This window comes from Diutina rugosa, assembly GCF_008704595.1.
Source record: "Diutina rugosa strain CBS 613 chromosome Unknown scaffold11_size279379, whole genome shotgun sequence".
Lineage (NCBI taxonomy): Eukaryota > Fungi > Ascomycota > Pichiomycetes > Serinales > Debaryomycetaceae > Diutina > Diutina rugosa.
In genome coordinates this window covers 57,707-85,500 of record NW_022995208.1, presented here as the reverse complement: position 1 = coordinate 85,500, position 27,794 = coordinate 57,707, and the positions used below count along the sequence as shown (strand labels likewise).

The 27,794-nt window shown below is 50.3% G+C and overlaps 11 protein-coding genes across 11 annotated transcripts in view; 7 read left to right on the top strand and 4 right to left on the bottom strand. All coding sequences in view use genetic code 12, as the record gives it.

Annotated features, from left to right (window-relative positions):
* The window catches only part of FHL1 (Fhl1p), a gene marked incomplete at both ends in the record, with an annotated part of 2,364 nt that extends 2,350 nt beyond the window's left edge, over positions 1 to 14 (bottom strand). Inside the window, one exon of the mRNA XM_034158227.1 lies at positions 1 to 14. This exon is cut by the window's left edge and continues 2,350 nt beyond it. Within this exon, the coding sequence (XP_034009888.1) occupies positions 1 to 14 (14 nt within the window).
* An 843-nt stretch (positions 15 to 857) lies between these two features.
* Positions 858 to 1,385, top strand: DIURU_005263 (uncharacterized protein; the record flags this gene model as incomplete). Its single annotated transcript, XM_034158226.1, has 1 exon — positions 858 to 1,385. The coding sequence occupies one exon, from the start codon at positions 858 to 860 to the stop codon at positions 1,383 to 1,385; it is 528 nt and encodes a 175-aa protein (XP_034009887.1).
* Positions 1,386 to 2,025: 640 nt separating this feature from the next.
* Positions 2,026 to 5,823, top strand: LTE1 (mitotic regulator; the record flags this gene model as incomplete). Its single annotated transcript, XM_034158225.1, has 1 exon — positions 2,026 to 5,823. The coding sequence occupies one exon, from the start codon at positions 2,026 to 2,028 to the stop codon at positions 5,821 to 5,823; it is 3,798 nt and encodes a 1,265-aa protein (XP_034009886.1).
* A 474-nt stretch (positions 5,824 to 6,297) lies between these two features.
* Positions 6,298 to 7,071, top strand: DIURU_005261 (uncharacterized protein; the record flags this gene model as incomplete). Its single annotated transcript, XM_034158224.1, has 1 exon — positions 6,298 to 7,071. One exon carries the CDS (start codon positions 6,298 to 6,300, stop codon positions 7,069 to 7,071), a length of 774 nt encoding a protein of 257 aa, XP_034009885.1.
* Positions 7,072 to 7,146: 75 nt separating this feature from the next.
* Positions 7,147 to 8,757, bottom strand: ALG7 (UDP-N-acetylglucosamine--dolichyl-phosphate N-acetylglucosaminephosphotransferase; the record flags this gene model as incomplete). The annotated part of the gene is made up of 1 exon (XM_034158223.1): positions 7,147 to 8,757. One exon carries the CDS (start codon positions 8,755 to 8,757, stop codon positions 7,147 to 7,149), a length of 1,611 nt encoding a protein of 536 aa, XP_034009884.1.
* Positions 8,758 to 9,585: 828 nt separating this feature from the next.
* On the bottom strand, positions 9,586 to 10,866 carry DIURU_005259 (uncharacterized protein; the record flags this gene model as incomplete). Its single annotated transcript, XM_034158221.1, has 1 exon — positions 9,586 to 10,866. One exon carries the CDS (start codon positions 10,864 to 10,866, stop codon positions 9,586 to 9,588), a length of 1,281 nt encoding a protein of 426 aa, XP_034009883.1.
* Positions 10,867 to 11,179: 313 nt separating this feature from the next.
* IFM3 (Ifm3p) lies at positions 11,180 to 12,196 on the top strand (the record flags this gene model as incomplete). The annotated part of the gene is made up of 1 exon (XM_034158220.1): positions 11,180 to 12,196. One exon carries the CDS (start codon positions 11,180 to 11,182, stop codon positions 12,194 to 12,196), a length of 1,017 nt encoding a protein of 338 aa, XP_034009882.1.
* A 4,415-nt stretch (positions 12,197 to 16,611) lies between these two features.
* MRS4 (Fe(2+) transporter) lies at positions 16,612 to 17,586 on the top strand (the record flags this gene model as incomplete). The annotated part of the gene is made up of 1 exon (XM_034158219.1): positions 16,612 to 17,586. One exon carries the CDS (start codon positions 16,612 to 16,614, stop codon positions 17,584 to 17,586), a length of 975 nt encoding a protein of 324 aa, XP_034009881.1.
* Positions 17,587 to 18,134: 548 nt separating this feature from the next.
* On the top strand, positions 18,135 to 18,497 carry RPS10 (40S ribosomal protein eS10; the record flags this gene model as incomplete). Its single annotated transcript, XM_034158218.1, has 1 exon — positions 18,135 to 18,497. The coding sequence occupies one exon, from the start codon at positions 18,135 to 18,137 to the stop codon at positions 18,495 to 18,497; it is 363 nt and encodes a 120-aa protein (XP_034009880.1).
* Positions 18,498 to 18,687: 190 nt separating this feature from the next.
* Positions 18,688 to 19,998, bottom strand: DIURU_005255 (uncharacterized protein; the record flags this gene model as incomplete). The annotated part of the gene is made up of 1 exon (XM_034158217.1): positions 18,688 to 19,998. The coding sequence occupies one exon, from the start codon at positions 19,996 to 19,998 to the stop codon at positions 18,688 to 18,690; it is 1,311 nt and encodes a 436-aa protein (XP_034009879.1).
* Positions 19,999 to 21,241: 1,243 nt separating this feature from the next.
* Positions 21,242 to 27,673, top strand: BLM3 (Blm3p; the record flags this gene model as incomplete). The annotated part of the gene is made up of 1 exon (XM_034158216.1): positions 21,242 to 27,673. The coding sequence occupies one exon, from the start codon at positions 21,242 to 21,244 to the stop codon at positions 27,671 to 27,673; it is 6,432 nt and encodes a 2,143-aa protein (XP_034009878.1).
* Positions 27,674 to 27,794: the final 121 nt, after the last annotated feature.

The window sequence follows — 27,794 nt, the reverse complement described above, 5'->3', positions numbered from 1 at the left end:
GGTGGCGGCGGCATCGACGTGGGGCGAGGAGTGGGGGGCGGCGGCGTCGTCGTCACTCATGGTGCCGTCGAGATGAGCTCACGATTGCGGGGGACAAAACACCGGCGTATTCTCACCTGCAAAACCAGAAATACCACACGCCAAAGGTTTCAGGGGAGTGGTACACGGGTGGTATATGAGTGACACACGCTTCAAGTACCAGTATCTGCCACGGCGGGGGACGTAGCTCGGAGCGAACGGGCGCGGCTGGGGGGAGATCTGGAAAGGATGAGCCGAGCGCAATAGCGCGGTGCGAACAACGTGGGATGGCTGGTGAGGCGCCCTCGCTATATATGAGGGTAGAGAGTAGCTTATGTAAGAGAAACACAAAGGAGGGGACTTGAAAGAACTTGGAAAATGTTTGTATTGTTTCAGTGAAATCTCTTTATATTTAGTTCGAAGGCTAATCATTGTTTTTCGTCTCCTATACTGGTGTAGTGTGCACTCGGATGGAGCAGTCCGAGGAGAGTGAAAGAAGGACATAGTGGACGTGTGAGGCTATAGTGACAAGTCACTGGAGACTATAGAAGTCGCGTGATTATTGATAACCACTCGAAATGTGGTTACGACAGCGTGACATTACAGATCACAGCGACAACCACTATCACCCGCAACCTCGATAGTTACCACAAAGCCATATACCATAATCCATCAGTTACTATCGTCCACCAAAAGCTACTATTTAAAAATTTTCACTATCATAGTCAAGAGGAACATGCTATTTGCCTTGATTTTCTCTTTTACTGGTCACTTGTGGCTAGTGAGTTGGGCTCATCTACGCACGTTATCTGGCCCCCCGCACCTCATCGCACTACGCCATGGCCGGGATCAAGAAGACCCTGCTCCGAACCAAGCTCAACCGGCGGACGACGCTGGTCGCCTCGAAGATCTCTGAGTTCCATGGCCAGACCGAGACCCCACAGACCCACAGCAACCCGCTTTTGCGCCTTGCCACCGAGCTGAAGAAGGAGAAGCGGGACCGCAAGCTGGCGTCGTTCACCGAGAGAATGATGAACAAAGTGACTTTCAACACCGGCAACGGCGTCTCTAAGTCCGCAGCGAGACGTCAGCGACGCAAAGCTCGCCAGCAGCTTAAGCCGAACCTCAACGACTTGCTCACGCTGTTACCGGATCCTGCCACCACCACCATCACCAAGAGCGGGTTTATTCCTCCGAAGCAAACACGGAACCCTCACGCCCCCACCACCAAGACACAGAAGGGGAGACTCCGAGTGATGAAACAAGAGAATGAACAGTTCAAGCAGGTGCTCCAGAACCAGGCGTTCCGCCAGCTGCCGTTTGCCGCGTTGAGAGAGGCGATCAAAAACAACGGTGCCTCCGCATAAGCGAGCCATTTTAAGCGAAGGGCTCCCATAAGAAAACATGATGATTATTTCATAAATATTGTATACTAGAACATGTCACGTGAACACCACCACGGTGGACGACCAAATAAACTATCGAAATTACGTGAATAGCGTTTTGTCGACTAAAGTTAGGTGCGTTTGCATATCACACCGCCTGTCGTATACTGTAAATACCAGTGGAAAGATTTGAGACGCGCGCGTAGGTCACGTGAGCCCACCCATCCAGGGGGTCCAAATCAAGGGTCTAGATCCACCGTTTACTACACCAAAACACAATAAAGTGTCTCAAAATAGTTCCCGTACTTTTGCTTCAATGATATCTTCTTCTTGCCAACTTGATTCACCAAAGTTTCCTCATTATTTTCCCTTCTTTCCCCGATCGGTTATCTCCACAGTGGTTCGCGGTTCGGCGGCTCCACCTAACTCTCCGGCTGGCGATCCCTTTTTTGCGCTATATGCACTCCAGATGGCCCCCAGACCCAAACACCGCACGCGTCGAACGTAAACACGCAAACAAACCCATCAGTGCTGCTGCCAACACCCCCCCATCCGCCGCTCGCTCACCTCGTTTCAGGACTTGTGTGGAACCCCAACCCATTCCGACTGCCAAAAACAGGGAATGTCTACCTGTCCCGCCACTCCTCTGTCCTCGCACAGCTCGCTCGGGCTGACGGTGGCCCTCGCCAAACAGCTGGTGACGTTCCTCCAGGAGCTTGAAAAACAGCACCAGATGGACCGCCAGGCGGCGCAGGGGCTGCCCCGTCCGCTCGCGGTGTCGCAATCTGCCGGGTTCGACGCCGACAAGGCCGGCTACGACCACGGCGACGTCTATCCTCATCTCGTCGCTAGCGACACCTTGGTGAAATTCGACCCCGAAAACGATAGTGTCATCACCCAGGCCACCCTCAGAGCGCTAATTGTCCAGCTCACGCTGCCCGACGTCATCGACTACCCCTTGATCTGCGATTTCTTCCTCACCTACCGGTTATTCGTCACTGGCGATCGCGTCATGCAAATGTTGACGGCGAGACTTGTGTGGGCTCTCGAAGCCTGTCGCAGTCTTCTGGAAGAGAAACACCACCTCGGCAAGCTCGTGGTGGTGCGCACGTTCGTGGCGTTGCGTCACTGGATCCTCAACTACTTTGCCGACGACTTTGTCCCCCACCCTTCCCTTGGTGATGCTCTTGTCACTACATTGAACCACATCACTGGCTTAGGGCTCGTACAACAGGATGATGGCTCCGAAGCCCAGGTGCTTGTGGAGCTTAAAGTGCACTGGCTCACAATGGTAGGTCAATACTCGACGCTCTACACCGATATCGAGGACCTTGTGCGTTCTGGTCGCATGCTCGACTACGAATTACCTCCCACTACTCGGCTCTCGGCGTCTAAAGCAGATCCGACGTGGCGACGGCTGGCCATGCTTCTGTTATACGACCAACCCCAACAGACGGCGCCGGGACTGCTAAAACGGCTCATGTGCCGCCACCAGCTGCTGCAGACACTGTTGCCGCAACAGCTCGACGACTACACTGCCAAATACAGCCTGCCGTCGCCTCCCCAGTCGCATCAACCCCCGCATAGCCACATGAATATCGTGGATCTGAGCCGTCCTCATCATAATCTCTTCCACCCTGTTGATTCTCCTAAGGATCTAAGACCAGCAGCCCTGGGTTTCGCCACTAACGGTAGAGTGAAACTCCCCCTGGCAGTGGTATCACAAATCATCCCCACCACACCAGTCCGCAAGATGGAGGCGCTGCCCCTGCTGCAGGCATTGCAGGCATTGGCACCACCACCTCCAAAGTTTAACGATGACAGCGACCTCGCTCGCCGGCTGCTGTTGAAGAAGATTGTTGACGGCATGAAGCGGACATGGGCAGCCCTCCCTCATCTGCCGAAGATGCCCACGTCTACTAGTGAGCAAACGATCACTCTGGTCCGCACCATCACCAGTACCGAACCTGTCCCTGTCACTGGTAACCGCATGGACGTGTTGGCGGCGCGTATTGTTGACGAATTGGAGCTCATGGTTGAGTACTATAACCAGCCACCTTCAATCGCTTCGAGCGGACCTGCCGAATCGGTGGCGGCGCCCGTGACCAAATCACCTTTCGGCGCCGCGCTTATTCGTGATACTGGTAATACCGATCCGGTGATTCTGCTGTCGTCACCGCAAGAGTCTCCTGCTCCGCTGTTCCAACAGCCAGCGCTGATTAATTGGAGCGAAGATGTCCCCTTCGACCTGGACGAACACCACGACCTGCCGATCAAAGTCACCATCCCCAAGCTGGACTTGTACTTGGACTTCAGCCTGGTGTTGGAGGATAAGCCGCCGCGTACGCTGTTTGATCTGGTACTGACGCCGCTGAACTTCACTCAGTACAGTAACGACGTCATCGATCTCGGGATCGCTCCCAGTCCTGCTAAACCGGGATCGCTGGGGTCACGCAAACCCCTGAATGACCCGCTGAGAATGCTGAACTTGCTGTTCCGCCGCGACCTGGTAAAGCTGTATTTGTCGTATGACCTGGCGCTCTCAGTGCTGCGGGAAGTGGTGGTTATGGAACAATTTGGTGGTCTCCGCAAGAAGCACGGCTACGCCAACTTACGCATGGCCACCGCCACTACGGAGACGGTGGAGTCGCAGCTGCTGGTGCCGCGCCCCCGTCTGCTTCGTTTGCTGACGCTTTGCGCCTTGACTGAGCTCCCGTTCCCTGAAGGCGACCAGAACCCGACCGATCAGCTTAATACCGATGCCCTGCTGATCTTTCTGATCGCCGTACGCAGTCGCCTCGCCAGTATGCGCTGTGCCCGGCTGTATATTCCCTCCGATACGCTGACGAACTCGGCGGCGATCCCGGGAATTTCCTCCCAGGTGCTTAAACAATTAGCCGCCATCCCCGACGAGCTGTTTGCTGCCACTGACCCCGTGGAGTACGCTTTGAATAAGCTTGAAGGAAGGTCACCGGCGACCCAAGCCACGCCGGCTCTGAAGGATTCCATTGCCGAAGACTTCATCGCTGAAGATCAAGTTGATCTCTGTGTGGGCCCTGACGACGTCGCTCAAATCAGACAAATGCACCAGGTCCGAATCGTGTCGCTGCATCACTCGCAGCTGATGGTACTGGTTCGCGCTTCGGGACTCGATCTGACCCTGCCTTTGGCAGATGCGGAAAACACTGAGGACATCATGCGGGCCATCAATCAAGCGAACACTCTAGACGTCGACGACAGTGCCTCAGTGCACACCCCGGAACCGCCATTGACTCCCCACAAGTATCACTTCGGTACTCTGACGCCGAGAGCGCTGGTGGGGGAACTGCCGCTTGAAGAACCGTCAATCGACATTCTGATGCTCGCCAAAGACTTGCCGCAATTGCCTGAGCCTCAGGCGCTTGCTGCTCCCTTCCACAGTCCCGGTGGTGACTCAATGGCTAGTGAGCAGTTTCACTCCACCCGCAACACTCTCCAAAGCCAACAGTCAAGTCCCGACGTTACTGTTATCCACCACAGTTCCAAGGCCAAGGTTTCCCCTGCCGCTGGTCCTGAGGCTGAGTCTGAGGCTCAACAATTGCCGCCAGTGCCTCAATTCAATCTTGCTGAGATGATTGAGAAAGGCACTCACGTCTCCTTCATCCACAATTGTCCCGCCAAGGTATTGGCGGTACACTTCACTGCCATTGAACGCGATATTATCCAGGATATCGACTGGAAAGACTTGATTGAGCACAAGTGGAATCGCGACTTGGCTCCGGTGAACCTGTGGCTTGAGATCATCGCCAACGAGGAATACTACACCACGAATCAGGGTGTAAACCTTGTGATTGCCCGATTTAACCTTATGGTCAACTGGGTGATTCTGGAGGTGTTGCTCACTAAATCACAATCCGAACGGGTCGGCGTCATTCTGCGGATGATCCACGTTGCTCACCATTGTCTTGTCCTCCAAAACTACCTGACATTGATGCAGGTGGTGTTGGCGCTTACCCTGGAAAAGCTCCACCGCCTCAAGGACACATGGATGCACTTGCACCCTGGCGATATCCTCATGTTAAAGAGCTTGGAGGAGCTCACGCTGCCCCTCAAGAACTTCTTGAACTTGCGCATTGCCATCAACACCACGACGCCGCTGAAAGGGTGCATTCCTTTTGTTGGTTTATACCTTCTGGACTTAATCTTTAACGCTGAACGGCCCACATTCATCAAGGCTGCTACCGACGATGGGGATAAGTTGATCAACTTCGCCAAGTTCCGCACCCTGGTTCACATTGTGAGACTGTTGTCCCAGTGCATCGAGTGGCTGAGCAACTACCACTTGGAAATGGTGCCTGAAGTCTTGCTGCGGTGTCTTTACATCAAGAGCTTGGACGAGGACGAAATGAACTACTGTGTCGACCACATTGACGACCCATAAATTTGCATATTACGACATTATTAATTCTCATAGATACTTAATACACTATTTTACAACTTTTCCATTTGCTGTAGCTACATTGGTCTAAATCCATACGTGAAATTTCACTAACGCTTGAGGCCATTAAAATTGCTTTTGAGGAAGTCTTCCCGGTTGTAGTTTGTAGAGGGAACACTTCATCTACTATCAACCTATTGATGCAGCTTTACATTTTCACCGTGCTATCAGGTTTCGACCAGGCGTTTGTTGTGAATAGCAAGCATGGCACTTTCGAAAGCCCGGTGGTTCACTGAAAGATTTGGTTATATTTTAGCCATCATGTATTCATGAGCAGTTTATCTCAGTGAATGATTCAAAGTTCCACGAAACGGAAATTACAAAAAAAAATGCAGAGTAAAGGGGTTGAATTGTGGTGCAATCAGGTTCATACCTACCGTATATAAGTGTCTCTTTCCCTAAGGAATATAATTTCCCATGTCTCCACACAGCATCAATCCCGAGCAAAACGGAATTGACTCTGATGACCTGGGTGTGCCCCATGATATAATTGAAGACTTCGACGAGTTGAATTTGGAAAATTCTGACATGGATGACGACATACACGATTTTGTCACTCGGTTACCTCAATTCCAAGCTGCCTTAGACAGACTTACCAATGATGACGACCGTCAACTCTTCACCGATATAATTGCAGACCTCGACGAGTTGCGTTTGGATAGGGCAGCTGCAAATGATGGCGTACTCGGTAAATGTATCACGATCAGCGACTTTATCGAGCAAGAGGAAACTTCAGACGGACTCCCCGGACACGACGCTGCCGAATTGAACAGATTGAGCCAAGAATTGCAGAGACTCGATGAGGACTACGAACAGGAATTGCAAATTATTGATGCTCAGGTTGACAAAACATTAATTACATCAAACTTTGAAGAGTATGGACGACTTTGCCTCGAAGCCAACAATCAGCGTAGACAGTTGCGTCTCTCTATCAATGAGAGAGTTGATGACCTTCTTAATGGGCTGGAGGGGGTTCTGCAGGAGGTTATCGATGATGTCAAAGAAGCTATGCTCGAAACGACTAGGGCAGGGGATTCCTACGAAGGGGATATTATCCGGGACCTTCAAAGAACCTTTGCCGGCTACGTCGGTGCCCTGCCAGGCGTTATTCGGGAAGCGGTGATGTTTTATTGTGAGTGCATGGCTGGTGTCGAACCTCGTGGCACTTCGTCATCGCCTATCGAGTTGTAGTCCTTGTGCACTGATCGATAATATGAACATGTTTGAATTCGTGTTAGATAGTGTATATTAAATAATAGGGAACGCTCAAATCGTTATCGAGCCGTCGCTGACTCCCCAAGTGAAGTTGTCGTAGCCAAAAAGCCACGGTCCCAAAGTATGTCTGATGAAGATCATAAGGATGCCTGTGACAAATTGAAGCCCCATGATCAAAAGACATAACGAGTCTTCTTTCATTGGCCCGAAAGTCACGAGGAGCCAGTTAATCATCGTCATATTGGAGAACTCAACGACTTGGCCCTTTTCATCACGTTTAAGATCAATTAAGCGGAACGTTTCCAAGGGTAGAAGGATGAGTCGCGTCGCCCAGCGAGTCTTGACCAGGCTGGGAGGGGTATTAGCATCGCCGTCGATCGATTCGCCTCCCGCTAACTCACCATAAGATGGTTCCAAATTGCCCGTGGCAGCATTAAGCCGCGGCATCCGGTGCCGAGGGCAGGGGACAAGATGAAAGAGCTGGGGTACACTGTAAATGAAATTGATGATTTGCGGCAACAAAAAGAGCAACAACGTCTTGGAAAAGTGGCCCAGAATCCCCACTACCGCGAACACCATCCCTGCAAAGTAACAGAAGGTGTCGCCGACAAACACACGAGCAGGGAACCAATTGTACCGCAACACCCCGAGAGCGACGCCAAGGAAGGGGATGAGGAATATCGCCAGCAACAAGTGCAGTTCACGGGCAGCAAGCAGCACAGATCCATTAGTAATGTAGAGGAGATCGTTTAATAAAAGCACCACGCCGAGCACCACCAGCTGGCCCACTTCAAGACCATTAATACCTGCCAAAATGTTGATGGCGTTGGGGGCGAAGATAGCAATAGCAGCCATGTACACGTAGTAGAAGATGCCCAAGTCGAGAAGCTTAGGTGACCCTTCTGGGATTTCGTAGTCGGAGGGGAGTGATGAAAACAGCAATCCACTAAGGCGAGTAACAATGGTATTCACCCCCCAAATCATCCAGTTGAACGCCACAAGGAGCCAGTTACCCACTTTAGAATTAGTGACAAACGTCGGCACGACCACCGATGTCACCGAGAAATCGACATAGTAGACGATGAGCAACGGGATGGCAGCAATGGCGGGGAGGAAGAACTTGTGGCGCCACCGGATATCGAAGAGATCGTCGCAGAACCCGAGGAATGTGGTGCAAATGAGGCAAAGCAACGCCAGCAAAAACGTCAGCAACTTGTTGTGGGGGAACAACTGGTTGTCGTTCAACAGCTCATATTGGGTGGCGTAGGCGGTGTAGACCTCGCTGTCGTCCAGAGCACTCAGCATTACCAAGTATTTAAAAAACACAAACGGAATGAGAAAGAGCATGACGAAAAAATACGTCACTGCCGCCACCAACCCCATTGACTCGGGCAACGGTTCACTGGGCTTACCGTCCTTCCGGGGCGGCTTGAGGAGATCGCGTCCCGAGAGGCCAATGCGTTTAAACTGGGGACCTACCCGAGGGATAAGCTCGGTGGTGGCAAGGTACCCGAGCACGGCAAACGCCCCTGCAGTCCGCAAGGGACTGTTGGTGGTGATGAGACATAGCAGGCCTCCTAGGAGCACGCCTCGAATCAACATGGATGCTGACGACTGAGGTGTGGGCGCGTCAGTGGTGGTGAGGATGAGAACGCGAGCCATGGCAGAGACAGATATCGAGACGGGTCTACGAGTGAGAGGCTATTTGAGGCTTGGGGGAAGATCGTAGAGATGGGACTATACCCCGAAGGGAAATAATAGAAGTGTAGTGGGGTCGGGAGGGGGCTTTTGCGCTATTCCGGAAGTTGATGGAACACCGACAGCCGATACGGGGGTGTTATTGTGTGGTGGCTTTGTGGCGTGAATCGGTAAAGGATGCACCGTGGGGTGACAATGTCAGGGGGCTATGTTTGTGGTTAAGGACGCTGGTTTTGCGCCGACATTGACAGCGGGGTTTCCTATGTGGGGAAATCTGTCGGTTCGGCTATGGCCAGAACAATAGAACTCATTTGTCATCGGAGGGAGTCATCAAAAAGGTTATTGTCGGTTAGTTGCCAGCCGACGGTCTCGAACTGGTAACTTGAACTATAAACTATAACTGCCACTAAAGTTTATGCGTGTCACACTCGCTCAGGGAAGTTTGGTGAAATTTTTTAAAATTACAATATCAATCATGAAAAAGTGAGGTTAAAGCTGGAAAACTTATACGGAAGCAATTTGGAAGACAATGGGTACCCATATAACGCGTAAAAGCATTGGAAAAGCCGCAATCAACGGAAACATGGGCATTCGTTCTGTTCCACACAGGAATCCTACCATGTCAAAAACTCGTTCCGGGCGTGTAGCTCAGTTGGTAGAGCGTTCGCTTAGCATGCGAAAGGTCTTGGGTTCGATTCCCAACTCGTCCATACGTTTTTGTTGTTTTTATCAATTGAAATATCACTACGACGATGTTCATGCTTTTTATCATCGTTCTATAATGCTATGTGTCTAAAGCTTAGATTTACGGAGGATGTAGAACCACAATAACGTCAACGTCGCCATGGTGAGCGTAATGATCGTTGGCATTGTGGAAATCCCCTTATTTGACAGTTTGGAGACGAGCCCTACCACAAACGGGATCACCGCACCGCCACCACCACCGAAGGCACAAATAAATCCCATTGCCCCTGTATGCATGGATGCCGGCAATACTTCATAGATGCTCATGATGACAGTGGGGAATACCGGCCCCACAAATATCCCAGTGATAAACACCATTACGAAGTCAAGCGATATCACGAACCCATTGGGGTGGGTGGCAAGGAATTGAATCCCCAAGAACATCGCCATAAGCACCGTTTGCGTGAAAATGTAAAACATGTTGGCTTTAGTAGCACTGGTAAAGTAGTGGGCAGTGACAAAACCAAGTGTCATCCGGCCAACAGTTAATCCCGCCCAAAATGAGGTCGCCATCCATGATGCTATCGGGTACAGTAACCCTTTCGCTCGGAGCAAGAAGGAAACAAGCCATTGGCCAAAGGCTACTTCGGCCCCGACATACAAAAAGAGAGCCAACGCCACTAACATGGCCATTTTCAGTTTAAAAATATCGAGAATTGTCGGGGGATCTTCGTTGACGCCTTTTTGCTTGCGCATATAGTCAAATTTGGCAGGGGTCTCATACTTGAAGCTGATCAGCGTCACAATCAGCGCAATACTGGCGATGAGTGCAAGTACAAGATAATAATCATTCCATTGCCATGAGGTGTGGTGGATCAAATACGTCACCAAGGGAGGCAGAATCATACACCCAAGCCCATAGCACCCGTGTAATATCCCCAACAATTGGTTAGCATCCACAAGCTCACCCATCCACCCATTCACCCCAGCATCAAGCCCACCAAACCCACAGCCGATGAACATGTATGATAGGAGAAAGAGCCAATGGGGTGGGCGCAACAGCACCACAAGGTACAGCGCCACGAGAAACGATATCCCCAATGTCACCATTCCCCGGACACCCACCCGATTGTGAGTGGCCTCATTGACCGCTGCCATGGTGAAATAGCCCATCATCACCAACACGTAGGTCATGGACATGGTTAAATCGTTCAAATGGTAGTATTCTTGGAGCTTGGGGATGAGGGTGCCCAACGTCTGCTCACCAAGGCCAAACAACGTAAATAGAAGGTAGCATCCGAACACCTGGATCTGGAGACGTCGAGACTTGCGCCAGTCGTTCAGCTGGAGGACGACTTCGACTCCCCCATGCTCGATTACGGTGTCCATAGCGCTCGAAAGATACGAGTGCGATCGGGGTTTAAGCTACGAGGGGTGAGGCGGAGTTTTCACTGTCGGCAGTGGCTACATCGGTTTTGTGGTTACGCTGGCGATAAAGATTCCAAAAATTGTTATTCAACCAGGTAGATCAGTTAGGTCTATTTGTAAATGAACAGTTAAGGTACGTGCCTAAGCCACTCTGTTCACCTGCACAGAGGCAATCTCGGGGAACCCCACCGGCGTTGTTCCCCACCTCAGTGCCAGTTCGGAAAATTCCACCCTCGCCCCCAATTGCATGTTGAGATCGTCGTGGCTTCGAACTATGGCTTCCTCGACCCGTCCTAAAGTCCTTCGTTGCGGTAAGACCGTTTACGCCCACGATAAGTGGGATGAACTTGCAACCATGGCCGACATCGTCGAGCTCGAGCTGAAGTCGAGAGACGAATTTATCAAGGATTTAGACAATGGCAAATACGATGGCGTCACCAACATTACTCGTACGTTTATGAGTATCAAGCAAACGGGGAGATTTGACGCTGAATTGGTAAAGCATTTCCCTGACTCGGTGAAGCTGGTGAGCCACTGTGGCGCTGGTTACGACCAGGTGGACCCGGAGCCATTAACCGAACGAGGCATTCAGCTCAGTAACGTCACTAAACCGGTGGAGGCGCCCACTGCTGATACCGCCGTGTTTTTGACGTTGTCGTGTATGCGCAATTTTCAACAGGGCCACCAAGGAATGGCCCAATGGCCGCAAAAACCATTTGGCGGCGCTCCTATCGGGAGATGCCCGCTGTCTAAAGTGGTGGGTATCTTGGGAATGGGAGGCATTGGTCGGGCGATTCGTGATCGGTTGGCGCCGTTTGGCTTCAAACGGGTGATCTACCATAACCGGAACCGAGTGGCCCCTGAGCTTGAAGGCAACGCTGAATACGTGCTGAAGGACCAATTGCTCGCGGAAAGTGACGTGATCATGATCAGTGTTCCTTTGAACAAACACACTCGCCACATGGTGAATAAGGAAATGATGGACAAGATGAAACCGGGGGTGATCTTGATCAATACTGCGAGAGGGGCAGTGATTGATGAAGCGGAATTGATCAACCAATTGAAGCTGGGCAAGATCGCTCTGTTTGGTAGTGATGTGTTTGAGCATGAGCCCGAAGTACCCCAAGAGCTCATCGACATGCCTCAAGTGATGAGCTTACCACATATGGGGACTTGGTCGATTGACGCGATCAAGGCCATGGAAGAGTGGACAGTGGACAACGTCATCAGCTACATCAAGACGGGTAAGGTCAAGACCATTGTTCCTGAACAAGCCAACGAAAAGTGGTAGACGATTGAAGGTTATCATCGTCTCTATCGATAGAAGCCGTGAAAAAAACAGCATTAGATTTTAAGCTTACGTTCATAAACCCAAATACATCTCGGTGATGAACTTGCGGGTATGTCACTAATGTTAACGCTCTTCCTACAGAATTTTTGAATCTTTCGTTTTCATTACTTATATATACCGAGTTCCATCCAATTATTCATAAAATCAATCCAATTGCGAACTTTAGCAGCACGATTTGCACCCGCATTGGCAGCCTTCACCACCACAAGGTTGGCAGGCACACACTTTTGCACAGCCAGTGGTGCATTTGCAACCAGTGGCACAATTAGATGAGCACTGGCACTGCAGGCCACAGCTGTTGGTGCACGAGGAGTCGCAAGCGAAGTTAACCAATTCTGTTCTCATAGTCGTTATTTGTTTGTAGTGATGATCAAATGCTCATCCGAGGTGGCCCTTATATATCAATTGCGTTGTTTCCGCCGTACTGAGATATTTGTGCTACCTACATCTAGTGCGGGAATAGTGCCCCATGGGGTGTGACCTGAGGAAAATTTGCCACAACAGGGAGGAGTGGTGTAATTAACACGACCGGACCATTTACACCAGAAGTTCACGTTAACCTAGAGCTGTGCTTTATCTGAAGACAGACTTTACCTGCATAAATAAATCGACAACATGCAGAATCGAACCCACAACTTGTATAATGGTTTAGTTAAAAGACCGTTTCTAGTTCAGTGCATCATGAAACTTCATGGAACTCAGATAGCGAGTATTATAAGACATTCAAATTGTGATGGTCGTAGAGTAGATGACGTACTTAGTATTTCCGATCAACAGCAACATGAAATTTCTTACGTACTGCATACACCATTTTCTTGCATACACAGTCTACTCTGCATACACATTGTATCCCTGCATATAACACGAATTCAGCAATATTGCCTTAACTACTTCAAATTTGAGGTCAACTTGCCCAATGATTTATCTAAAATGCTTCTGATAATAAAGAATATTATGAGGCAAGTGGGAAGTCTGTACCAATTTTTTCTGATTTTATATCACACTTTGAAGTTTTTCGAAAGAAAATTAAGAAAAATCCCATATGTTGCTCTAGATACTATTTACACCGTATAAAACACAATGGTGTATTTAAAATCTTTTTAGGGTGTCATATGCTTGATGAAATACTTCATTGAAAATTTATGAACCATATGCACATGCAACAACTGTGTGCACAACCTCAAACTAGAATGCGTGATATCTGTATAAGCATTGCTGAAAGCACCCTCCTAAGCTTCCCAAACCAAACAGACGTGTTCAAAGACTATAAAAACGTCAACAAAATTGAGCTGGTAGCTCTGTTAGTGCCTATTTCAACTCACCTCGTTGTGTCTTGCATCTCACCAATGCACCTGCATATAGGCATTGTAAGTAGACGAAGTGACACAACTCTCTTGTCTCTGTTACAAACATCGCAGGTCAACTTCAATGCTCACTAGATGTAATAGACTACGCCACAAGCTCAGAATTGTACTAAAAAGAAATTTGCAAGAAACAAAAAGTTTTTTTTTTGGACCTAAAACCTCACTCAGATTCATCAGTTTGGAAGTGAACTCCCCCAAATTCACCTCAAATATACTTCCAGTGCCAACAAATTTTATGGAATAGAAGGTTTAATTTTATCATCTGTTCCTGATTTTATATTCAACTTTCTAGTTTTTGGGTGTAAATTAGAATGAATTCGAATTGCTGTTAGAACCACTATTTGAGCAGTACATATCACAGTGGTGTTGTTCAATTTTGTCTGGAGCCCAATTTACGTTGTTCAAAAAGTCGCTGTGAAGTTTACATGTGTCATGCAGACGAACCTCCCTGTGCAGGCATGAATTTTGCAAGCATTATAGATGTTTGTGCTAGTCATTAGCCATTGGGAAAGCTGTCAAAACGAATAGACGTCTACAGAAACTACAGTGGTGTTACTCTGAAAGAGTTAGCCACTCTGGAATCTCGTGTCACAACTCAAAGTGTTGGGTTTCGCTACTCTTTTGAACACCTGCATACAAACCTGTCAAGTAGACGAACTTTCTCTCGTAAGTTCCTGCATCCAACCATCTTGAGTAAACGAAATGTCTCTCGTGAACTCCTGCATACTATCATCTCTTTTAGACGAGGTTTTACACGTCTTTTAAGTCGATTGACTCAGTGCTGCATCCACATCGTGGTCCTACGGAAACGTAAAGTTCCTAAACTAACTCGGAATTCTGTTTAAGTCAGTCCAAATCACATTTGTTGAATACGAATGAACACAAAGTAGAATAAAGGGTAAATTTGATTGCGTTGTATAGCTTGTCAGGGCTCAAGTTACGTACAACGTAAATTATTCCAACTTTTTTTTTTTTTGACCTTTTTTTTTAAGTTTTTTCAATTTTCAATTTCTTCTTCTCGGCTGATGGGCGGTTCTACTTGGTAGCCCTTCATTATATGCTTGCAATCACTTCGATACGTATCTTGTACACCTGATTTTATTCTACCAGCAAGCGTTTCCACATGAACATCATAGGTCCCAACATCAAGTCAGTAAGCATACCAGTAGCTCTGTCTTCAATTGTGGGGTCGCCTCAATACATATTTTACACTTTTTAGGAAAGATGCAGCACCGACTCTACTTTCTTCTGGGATCGAATAATGCTTTACACGATAGTCCAGTTCCAATCGAAGGCTGGCCGAAGATGCCACCCTCGATAACTTGATCAAGGTATTCAGTTACGGAGCATTAACAACAATTACATTGGATATTGAAGGAAATACAAACCACCAGGCTGCTATCCCAGGTTTTACACCATGCTGCTCCCACCAGTTTGGGGGACTTACACTCATCTAATGTTCAGAACCAACTCCGCAAGTTCGAAGATCATACCCGTCAGCGTATTACTGAGTTTTACGTTGACCATTATGCAGCGCATGAGCGATTGCTGGCGGATTATAACTAGCTGCTATCATGAACACACATCCGATCGGGAGTATCCTATATGAGCAGGCTTTTCTTTGGCAAAGGGCGACGGATTTTGGAGACAAAAGGAGTCGCAAGTTCGACGACGTCACGTTCAAAATAGTGGGTATGTACATCATAAACACAACTTACGAACACTTGCCGCTAATTATGCTGATGGCTTTCGATTTGTATGGAGAGGGAGGGATTCAACAGTGTAAGACGGGTATCTGAGGCTCATGCCAGCGACAATCATGTAATGGAGTAACAAAGTAAGTCAAATGAATTCATTTGCTAGTCGAGACAACTCTGTCCCATCTCTTCCTCCATTGTTCGCATCAGCTCACTGCGGTCAAGCTTGCCATCGACTAAACCTGTATTAGTTGGTGTGGCCACGATAATCCAAAATCTTGCCTCACATAAGTTTCTATTCCAATTATTCTGTTTATTATAGGGTTAACGTAAGGCATTGGGGACGGACATTAACTCCGCGTGGATATAAGTATTTTACCTTTAGAGATACGAGAGATAAGAACCCTACCTTTGGAGCCACAAAACATGTCGAATGCATCCACGCTATGCCTATTCTGCATTCGTCTCTTATTACTAATTTGGGTGGAGTTGATCACGCATGATCACCGACTTCACTACTCCAACGGTAACGAGGTCGCTGGCGAATGCGGGGTGAATTATAATCACCGATAACGCCTCAATGCACATGACAAGCACCTCCATGTACCTCGGTGTAGCCCAATCACCGGTGGCTACGTCGGCGGTGTCGCTGCATGAACGTGGTCTATTTCATCCGGTAAAACGATAATCTTGTAAATCTCTACACTGCCGTGCGTGGTGAAGCCTTTTTGTGGCACTCCGGTTTTAGGCGTTAGCGGCGTGGCCGTGAGGCTAAAGTGCGAATGTTTGGCACAGGAGCGTTTGTGAGTCAGCCATCACCGAGACCGGCTCTCTAGTCACCTCCACCGACTCGGAGACGATAATAAACACGGTTACGGGGTGTTAGCGGACGCCTGAGGCTCTAGGTATTGTCTGAAGGCTTCGGGACCCCCGGAAATGGTCCCAACTGAGTAAGGTTGCGGTTTCCTCCGCACATCTCCGCGGACTAACAGTCCATCCACCACCGGTCGCACTGGCGTGGTCTCGACCCTTACGCCATCACAAATTCTGACAAACCCTACATATATCGGGTCAAATCCAGTGACGAATACCAGGGAACCATCCCTGACACTACTAGAGTGCTTAGAACTACTCAAAATGTCTATTCTAGCCCGCGTAACCGAGTTTTCAGCCGTTAATTTCCACCGCCGGAGTCGCACCGAGGCATCGGTGGGGCAGCGGTTTAAATGGTGGAGACGTCGCACGAAAATTTCACATTCCATACCCCGGCACCGGCACCACTACACCAGATACGATGACGACGCTCGCCGAACCCCATGTGTTGAAGCTGGCGGAGGAGATTGACTACGAGGCGCTCCCCGAAGACGCCTCGGTGGCGGCGCACTTGGCGGCGGGGGCGTTTGCAGGGATCATGGAGCACACGGTGATGTTCCCGTTGGACTCGATCAAGACGAGAATGCAGATGATCGGGCTGGGCCAGCTGACGACGTTGTCGCTGTCGGTGCTTGCGCTGATCCGCAAGATCTCGCTGGCCGAGGGTGCCCGCTCGTTGTGGCGCGGGGTGCTGCTGGTGGTGCTCGGCGCCGGGCCCGCCCACGCCGTGTACTTCTCGGTGTTTGAAGCTACTAAGACCCAGTTGGTCAACAGCTTGACTAACTCGCCCAAGACCAATAAGATCGTTACTGACGAAAGACACCCGATGATCGCGTCGCTCGCCGGGGTTGCTGCCACTGTGGCCCTGGACGCCTTAATGAACCCCTTCGATGTGATCAAGCAAAGAATGCAAGCGCTGTCGGCGGAAAAGAAGGTCGGCCAACAGCTGAAGGACTTCTTGAAGACGGCGGCCTCCATTTACCGCAACGAAGGGTTCGGCACTTTTTACTTGTCGTACCCCACCACTCTTATCACCAACATCCCGTTCAACTCGCTCAATTTCGGGTTCTACGAGCTCTCGCTGCAGATGCTCAACCCTGAAGGCGACTACAACCCGTGGGCCCACTGCCTCGCGGGTGGTATCGCTGGTGGTACCGCTGCCGCGTTGACCACTCCCTTGGACTGTATCAAGACCCTCTTGCAAACGAAGGGGTTGTCGGAACGGGCGGAAGTGAGACTGGTCACCGGGTTCTGGCTGGGGGCCAAGGTGTTGTACCGTTTGGAAGGGTTGAGCGGCTTCACCAAGGGATTGAAGCCGAGAGTCTTGTTCAACATCCCGGCGTCGGCGATCTGCTGGACGTCGTACCAGCTTGCCAAGGAGGTGATGCTCCGCTAGATAATGTTCTTTTTTCCTGACGACTAGGGTCTATACATATACGCCGAGGAAAGTTACCCCTTTTCGCCTCGCCGCTTACCCCCATTATGTAAATATGACGTGACAATATGACGTGATTTAGACACGATTTTACGAGGCCACCCCCGCCCCACATTTCCATTATGGCACAAAGACATGACGTAGGATGAGTCTATCCGTACCGAAGCCATCTGACGGATAAGACCTTACCCCCACTAATGATGGCAACCGACGCAGATGGTGCGGTAGCCGCGAATGGCGATGATGATGGTGATGATAAAGACTACGATGACTAAACTTCATAAACTGGCGATAAACTAACCACCACGACTACAATATCATTGACATCGATACAAATTACCAGCTTACCAAAGTCATCGCTGACTGGTGCTGATAGTTAGTGGTTGTTGTCGCCTCATTTTTTGCTAATTTTCGCACCACGTGACTTAGGGTTTCACCCCCTAGTGAGTCGCGCGAAAGCTGGGCTAAATTTTTTTCACCACCGTAGAAACCCAGGACCCACTGCCACCATGTTGATTCCCAAGGACGACAGAAAGAAGATCCACCAATACTTGTTCCAAGAAGGTGTCGTTGTTGCCAAGAAGGACTTCAACCAACCCAAGCACGACGAAATTGACACCCGCAACTTGTATGTCATCAAGGCCTTGCAATCGTTGACCTCGAAGGGCTACGTCAAGACCCAGTTCTCGTGGCAATACTACTACTACACCTTGACCGACGAAGGTGTCGACTTCTTGAGACAAGAGCTCAACATCCCCGAAGGCATCTTGCCCTTGACCAGATTGAAGACCGCCCCCGCCGAAAGACCCCGCATGCAAAGAGGTGGCCCCAGAAGAGGTGGTGACCAATACCGGAGAAGAGCCAGAGACTAGGCGGGTGGTAATAGAAAGATACGAGATAATAAATAAGTGTACATTAGACCATAAAGTAGACGCTGTGTTAGCTCTTCGTCCAGTCGTCTAGCATTGTCTAGCTTCGGTAACAATTATTCTATTACATGGTATTATTACATGTGAATATCTAACAATTATTCTATTACATGGTATTATTACATGTGAATATCTAATTAAGGTTGCTGACTTCGAAAAGGAAGTCGCTAAAGTCAATCGTCGCCACACCCTTGAACTCCTTGTCGTACTTCTTGAACACGTCGGTCAACTTGCGCAAGTACACCAACAATTCGATGAACCCGTCGAATTTGAGCTTACCCACCCCAACCAGGTACGGGTCCAGCGTGTTCTTAGCAGCAAACCGGGTGAATAAGTGGAGCACCAAGTCGGTGTTGAGTTTGTAGCCGATCTGTTCAAGTACTTTTTGGAATTCGCCAAAGGAAATGTCCCCCAGCCGGTTCTGGTCCGCCTGAATAAAGAGTTTCTTGTATGCCAGTAAATACTTCCACAACAGCACAAACTGGTCAAAATTGAGCAGCTGGCCGTCACCACTGCCGCCACCAGGCAGAGTGCTAAACAACTTAATCATGAGGCGAATGGTGGTGGGGTTAAACGGCAGCCGGTCAAAATTGAGGAGTGCCAGACTCAATTCACGAGCAGTGATAGTGCCCAGGCGGTCAGTGTCGACTTTGTCGAATACCGCCCTCAATTCTTGGTCGAGTTTCTGCTTTTGCAGCTGTTTCAGCAGCGTCAGATCCAGTGTCAGGTGAGGCTTAACTGGAGCTGGGGGCGCTTCATAACCACCGTGTGACGGCAGCGAGTGCGATTTCAGCATCGGAGCAGGCGCCGGCTGCTGGTATTGCGGGGGCTGGTACGGTTGAGACTGCAGATACAGCGGCAGCTGTTGCACCGGCGGTTGTTGGATAGGGGGTTGATTGTAGCCTCCCGAGTACTGAGGAGGGTTAGCGGGCGGTGCCAGCAGTGCCAGAGCGTGGCGGGGCTGCTCCCGTGGCGGTGGCGGCTGGTGATGGTGCAGTTGCTGAGGCGGGGGTGCCTGGTGGTTATAGTGCTGTTGAGGCGGGGGCGCTTGAGAATGATGGTCATGAGGCTGTGAATGGTGTCTTTGTTGTTGCTGAGGAGGCGGCGGCTGCTGGTAGCGAGACGACAGCGGCTGGTACGATGGCGAATATGCCGGTTGCGCCAGTGCCTGCGCCGGGGGAGGAGCGTACGACGACGACGGCGGCGGCTGGCTGTAGTTCTGAGTCAGGGACAGCTTGTGGTGGGGTGGCAGCTGGTTGTACCCCAGTTGCTGTTGGTATTGAGGGTACCCGTTCTGAGCTAACGCTTGCGGCGACGGCTGGTAGGGAGCGTAGGGCTTCAGCAGCGACAGCAGGGGTTTCTTGCGCGACGGCTGCAGCTGCGACAGCAGGCTGGCCCCGTAGACGGCCTGTTGGGGAGTTGGGTATATCGGCAACTCGTCCATAGGGTTGGGTGGGGGGAAGAGCCTGGGGTGAGGGGTTAAGTAGGTGCCTTGACGGCTTCAGTGCGCGCGGGTGTCGCGGTCACGTGCCGATCGCGACCTTCCGCAAGCGTCCAAATGCTAAAAAAAGGAGAATCGAGACCTTCGGCGGACAGAAGCAGTAGGGCGCGCAAGGGATAGACCCGCGTGGAGGCAAGGCTGTCCAACCACCGGAACATTTAGAAGTGTGGTGAGTGTGGTAAATTTGGTATAGCTGGAGTAAAATTGGTAGGCGACTTAGTCGCGCTTCCTGGTAGTTGTCAGTGGCTACGGGTGGCTGGTCACCAAGGGGACGGGGACGCTTCGCCATGGGTCACTTTCGAAGATGATGCCCCGGCCACGACAGCATGACTGATACGAGAACGAGTTGTTTCCGGTCATGCTGTTTCAGCCGCCTCGTGGTTTGCTTTGGTGAGAGCCTCAGCCACTTCACAGCCTTGTAGATTCACAAAGGCTAGAGCAATTGGGGTCGGGTCGGCGGCGCGGCTAATTTGGGATACTCCAACTGTTTTCTAGTTTGAGAAGAGAACGCAGACAGTCCCAAAGAGATGTAAGTGTCAATGGTGCCGTCAATTATAAACCACCAATATAGTATAGTCAGTAGATGATTGAAATTAGTTATTTATCAATCATGGCTAGTGCTCACGCCACCGTTGTTTCGTCTACTGTGGGAGGGTGGCTTTTCAGGCAGTATACGAGAGTGAGGCTTTGCGGGTAGTCTGGAATTCAGCGAGAAACGAACAAAAATCGTGAGATTACTCGAACGAGTGAGAAATCACTTATATAGAAAAGGTAAGACAGGAACACAAAATATTCCAAGATTGACGACGACGTCGAGATCGCCCTGGCGAATCTCACTTGGAGATACGAATGGGTATGTCTTCAACCGGGGCACGTAACTTACTCCGGCTCGTCTCCACTTTTGGTAGCATTTTAGCTTTAGCCTGTCTTAGGTCACTGGCGTCACTACTAGTAGTAGGCCTCAGATTTGGCGGCGATCACCGGATATACCCCGCGGTTAATTCCACAAAGATAAGCCGTTGGAGAACGAAGCCAATTGTATAAACTAGTAGCTAAGACTCCCCACTTAACCGTACATTCCCCAGATTTGCCACCGGTGACATCATCTGTCGGTGTTTGCCCCCCTCCCGACGCCGGCACCCCGGTGGCGTCGCACTTTTCACGACCGCACCGCTCTTCGTTCACTATGAGCGACCAGTCGGGGCACACGCCGCTTCGGGCGCCCAAGCCGCTTCGGGGCCAGGTCGATATCCCCAGAGTGGCTCTGCACACTCAATTGGCTCCCGACCTGGTCCCCCCTTCGGGACCCACCGACCGCCACTACACCCAGTCCGCCGTTCCCCACCCTCCTAATTTCATCACCCGCCGTCCCCTGTACTCGACGATTGAGGACTCCCGGGAACGCCACTACCATCTCGACTACCCGCTTGACCGTAACGAGCTTATCCGCGATCAATTGGACCCCCAGCTGCCGTTCTACGCCCGCGACCACCCGCGCACCTTGGACTTGCCCCTGATGCTCCCCTACGCCATCGAGCTGCCGCGGGACCAGGCCAAGTTCTTGGCCCACATCGTGGCTCACTTGTACCTTGCCATCAAGACTTGTGACATCCAAGGGCTGCTTCCAGTGACGGCTAAAGATCTTGCCGATATCCGCGACGCCGTCGGGGTGCTGGACGTCGACTTAGCCCTAGAGACTAACTTATTTGTTAGTAGCGGAGCCGATGTCGATGAAGCCGAAGGGGAAATTAAAGATACCATCGTGTTTGAAGGCGATGACGACCTGGATGACGATGACGACGATGATGACGACGACGAAGTAATTGAAGACGCGGGTGACGCCAATATGGGTTCTCTGGCCACACTGCAACATAAAAAGCTGCCGAAGCTGGCAGCCGTGGTCGGGGTACGCACCTGGACACAAGAACTTCTTGTGTGGCTTAAAATGAAGTATGATATGCCCATCAAGTTACGCATTGCGTTGGCCAAAGTGTACTACGCTCTTTGTCTCTGTCGCGGTCAAGAAATCAATTTAAAGATCTACGTCAAAGCATTTGAGACGTTGACTAAACACACTCGATTCATGGCGTCTCAGGGACTCGAGCTTGCGTGGCGTCCGCTTTATCTTGAGGCCCGCAACCATCTCCCCCTGGAGGACCTGATTTCAGGCCCGGTGGAAGTGAAAGACCAAAAGCAATTGCTTCGTTTAGCTACGCGAGCCCTGTATTTCTTCCCGAAAGATGCTACTCCAGAGATCTTCGACGCCGTCGGTCATCATATCACCTTTGCCAACGCGCTGTTTGTGGTGCTGGCGCTTTGCCTTGTACCTAACCGTTTCGGTGTTAGCGCTGAAGAGGCCAGCGACGCTCGCTTCTATCTCGACCCGTTGTTCTACGTGTGGCGAAAGCTCAACAAAGTCCAATACTTTGAAGACCAAATGTCCCTGAAAGTGGGCGGGCTCGCGATGGAAGCACTTTTCCAAGGTCAAGCTAAATTGGGCGACTACGGTATCTTCACTGAAGATCAGTACACTTTCGTCATGAACAATTGCATGAATTGTTTACTGATTAATTCAGATAAGTTTGGTCTGCAGCGGCTGAAATACTTCCACGGTTTCGCTCTGATCATGGTCTATCTGATAACTCCGGCCAATCTGAAGGTAACCGTGCCTTTACTCGCCACATTGTTCAACTCGATCGAACTGTTTGGGTTCCCGCTGAACTCAGGTGACTGGTCGCTGCCGATCTCCAAGTTGGTGTATGCGTTGTGTCATCAATTGCAAAAGCGTCGCAATCTCGAAGTTAGTGGCGACCACCATTACCACTTCGTGGAGGAGTATAAGCTTGACTCTGCCACCATCGACGCCATCGTCGCCATCTTGTTACCCATGGTGCGCACGGGGATCCAACTGAAATCGCTGAGTGTCGTCGACAACCACTTATTACTGTTGGGAGTGTTAGCTCAATTGCTGCCGCAACGTGTACTTGAGGGTGTCACCAACGACTTGTACGAGCTGTTGGAAGGTCTCATCTCCACCCACAGAGTGCTGATCGCCCTCAGACTGATAGAAGTGCTTGCCCGGTACATGGCCTCCACTCCCGTATTCAGAGTGCATCTTGTTCGTTTGTTGCTGATGGCCCTCCCGGGAATTGATCTGAACGATTTGGTCAAAACTATCCACACATTGGACGTGTTTGCCACCGTGGCAAACTTCGTTCCCTTTGCCGATCTCAGTGACGGTAACGGTGACTCTCTGCTTGCGATTAATTACACACTGGATCACCTCGAGTTCTTGAGATTATCAGTGTACCTGCCGCCTGATCCCGAGGCGGCAGCGCCTTTCCAAGACGTTGACCTCGAAAAGGAGGCGTTGGTGCTGGCGCTGCTGCTGTTCCCGGTGCTCATGAAACTGTTTTGCCAGCGTTTATTTGTGCTTTTGGAGAACATCCCTGATCCTAATACCAGTGTGGGTCTCGAAAAAGACGTTACCGATTCTCTTCCTAAGTTCGTCTATGTGCTTGTGGAAGCGCTTTCCGATGAGCTCTTTGCTCTCGTGAGACAAGAGATCTTTGACTGGGTGTTCTCAAATACTATTCACACTGTGGCCGAAGTAGCTGGTGAAATCTGCGGGGCTTTGATCAAGCGCGAACCCAGCTATTTCAGCAAAGTGTATCAAGTATTGAAGGACAAAATCAAGGAGGAGATCGATGAAAACGGTGCTGGGAAACTGCGTACCGGGCTGGATATCGTACCCCGTGATCAAGCTCTTTTCTGGAACTTGATTATGCTCAATGAATGTATCGGTAATGCTGGCAGCGAGGTGCGCAAACACGGCGTCTCTCTCACCAAGTTCTCGTTATACTTGATGGACAAAGTAAAGGGACCGGCGATCTTTGCCCTGCTGTACATCGTCAACCAGATGCTCCTTGCCACCACTAAGATCCGTCTTGCGGAAAACCGGTTATTTGACCCCACTCAGCCAGTGACAATCGACACCTGGACTCCTGACTTGCGGGCTAACCGCGACTACCATTTCAACTGGTACCTCCCTCTGGAGACGGACATTGACTTTGCTGTCGATTGCTTTGCTCAACACGTGCAACGGACGTTGGACAATGTGCGCAAGCTCATTGCGCTGCACCCGGCGCTGGCGCCTAAGACCACGGCGATGAGTGATGAGTTCCGCCTGAACTTATTGTACTTGTGCTTTTCGTTGCTGGGGGTACTGTTCTTGCTTGACCCTCTGTTTGACGAAGACATACCTAAGCTTGATGAACCGATCGAACAGAGACTCTTGTTGCTTAAGCATATTCGGGAACAGGGTGGCTCGAAGAGTCATGATAAGAACTACCACGTGGAAACCACCGAACTCGAACGGATCGTTGACGACATTAAGGACCACGTGATCGAAGTGGGTCAATTTGATGATGATTTGGAGGCAATGATTGTTCCTAAGGGAGGTGAAGACATCGAGGAACCTGCACCCACTCTGCGTCTGGACCGTTTATCCGCCTTGAAAGAAGAAGATCTTCTGCTGCGTTCGGCTACTCCGGCTGTTGACGGTATGGTGGTGCTGTCGATGAACCCTGCCATCACTTTCCGTGAGCGCAAACTCTACACGCTGAACTACTACTTCGGCGATGAAATTGACCAGCGTCGACTGCTGGCACGTTACCTCCAGCTCCACCGCACTCGTCAATTGATCGGGAAGTCGTTGCACATAATCTGCAAGTACTTTGTCGCCAATTTCAGCGAGAACACCAAGTTGTTCAAACACTTGTTGTATGTGATCAATGTTTATTTCAGTGATGTTGGCCGTGAACGGGTGTTGGATCCGTCCCACGCTCGCATCAATTACGGTTACATTAAGTGCATCCAGGAAGTCAATCGTGTACGCAAACCGTATACGAGAATGGCCGTGGGTGCTCGGTTAGAGCAGTATCATCAATTGAGAGTTGCACTCCACGCCACTCTGCGCAATCAAACTCCTTTGGATAAGCTTTTGATTGAGGACATTGTAAAGTTGCTGGTATCACCCTACGCTGACATTGCTCATGCCGCGCAAAACCTTGTCGGCGACGTGCTTAAACGGATCAATGGGCTGTACGCTACCTTGGTCAAGGGGGCATTACGGGCGATGACTCGGGCTTTGGATGAAAAGCTGTTCTTGAGAGTGCAACTGGGTTTGGGACTTTTTGACGTCAAGCGCGTGAAGCAAAAGATCCAAAACGACTACATGTACATTGAACGGTACATTGATATGCTTCAACGGTGTATCGCCGAGGTGGACGAGATTCCCGAGGTTCAAGCCACCGCTAAGCTGCTTTACCAGCTGGCTACCGACCACTTGACGCCGCCACTGCTGGTGTGTCTTGTTGACTGGCAGCTTATTGACGCTATTCGCCCTCCGGATGCCATGATTGATGTGGAAATCGCCGCAGTTCGTGCCGCGAAGGAACGGAAACGTCAAGTGTACATGGATAAGCTCGCGAGTCTCGAAGAGCTTGTACTTAAACACCTGTTACTGACGACGGTGTGGTGGAACCAAATGATCCACATTTTGTTGTTGCTGAACCTTCAAATCGACTTAAACGTGCCGACGCTGGCTAAAGTGCTTGTGAGATTAGCTCAATTAGCTGGGCTGGATCACCCTAACATTCTGAGGTTGGCGCTGAAGGGGTTGACCAATGTCGTCGATAAACTCTATCAGTTCCAGCTGGTGGACTACACCTTGGCGAATGCATACAATTTAGAGTTTGTACCTCACGGGATTGCTGAGGTTTCTACTCAAGGCAGCGAGTTCACTCAGCAATGGCACAATGTCTTATCGGGAGACCCCAACCCGCCGTTCTACATGGACACTAAACCACTGCTGGGTTGGTTGTTCTGGGGTGATAAGATGCGGGTGATGCCTAAAGATCCCGAACTGTTAGCACGTCTATCGGCTCGCGACAAGCGTCTGTTGACGGCGTTGAAGCCTTACTTGACGAAGGAATGGTTTGTCGGTATTGTCAAGTTGTGGATTACCGAAAATGAACTGAACTTAGCTTTCCAAGGGTCTGACGCTACGTTTATCGCTCTGTTAGTGATGCTTGTGGCTAATGGCTACGCTGAATTCACTTGCACCGAGCTCTTGGGGGTGGTTAATCAAGTGTACGACAAGGATGAAAAGGCCACCCATATGCTTTGTTGTGAAATCATAGCGGGTGTGCTTACCGGTAGTCACGTTTCTGACCCGACATTTGCTGATGAACGCGATACTACCATCACCGCTTTCTTGACTCAAGTGTTTGATGACTTGACTCCCGACACTAAAGAGATTTGGAACATCTTTTCGTGGTGGCTTCCTCTGCACGTTGATGTCCACCGGTTCCCTAAATTGTGGGCGTTGTGGACTCAGGTGGACATTGCTGGTTTGCTGGATCTGCTGATTCGTGTGATCGCCCCGCGTATCGGTTACCTTCGCCTGGTGTTGGTGCTGCTTTCGTGGATGATTCCCAATCCTGACAAATACTTGGAGTTCTGCCTTGATCATTTGAACTACCGGTACGATACTATTCGTAACCAGATCGGGCTGATGTTGGCAGTGCTTTCATTTGCATTCTTCAGTGATACCAGTCCCAACGTTGAACAGTTCATTAAGGATACGAAGTCTCAAAGTGATCTGCTCGTGCTTTACCGCGACGCTAATGCCAATGGGTTCCTCAAGGCTGTCCCGGAGATCTTTGAGCGAGTGGAACGTGAGCGGCTCTTGGTGATTAACAAATCGGTGGAAGAAATTGTATACTCAGATTACGTGTACTGTGCCACGACAATTCTCACGTGGTTGCGCTACCAGTTAAAGACTAGTGCTGGCGTGCTTTTGGGTCCGTTTGTCGTTGAGCACATTGTGCCGTTTTTGCTTAAAGTGACGGAGATGAAGGAAGTGTGTCAGTGGGGTAACATTAATCCCGTAACCGTATTCAAGCGGGTGCTGCAGCTTCCATTCAACGATGAACAATTGGAACAAGTGGTGGCGATGCTCGAACAATACCAGGGTACGTTGAATGTGGTGCAACTGATTATCATGGGTGAGTTCACGGAGACAGTATTCTTCGATAACTTATTCCGCCTTTCCCGCGAACAACGGGCGCGGATGGTGGCAATGGTGTACCAGCTTTTGTTCAACAAGTCGGTGGAAGTGAGAGAAGCGTCGGCACTGACTTTCTCTGGTTTGATCCACATGACGCCTCCGGATGAAGTTGACGACTTGATCAAAACTTACAAGGCAAAACTCATGGCTACCATCGACAGTGTCCGTCGCTTACACCGCAAGACGAACTTCAAACAACTTACTCCCGAGGACCAGACCCAACTCCACGGCGCCGTGCTTGGTCTTGGTGCACTCGTGGACGCGTTCCTGTTCACTCTGCCGCCGCCGCAGTGGGTGGCTGAGATCTTGGCGAAGTTGGCGATCCGGGCATCGGGGATCCCCGGGGTGACGGGGAAGACTGCCAAGGCGATTTTGGGTCGGTTCAAGAAGAACCGTCAAGATACCTGGCACGTCGATCTGAAGGTGTTTTCCGAAGAGCAAATGGAGGACTTGGAAGGGGTGTTGTGGAAGTCCTACTTTATCTAAACGCATTAGACATATTTCTAGACAGACTATTGTAGATGGCTGCAGAGTAGATACACGACGCAATCGCTATAAAGCCACCTTATCGCCAATAGCAATAACGTACTATAAACCTGAGTATGTC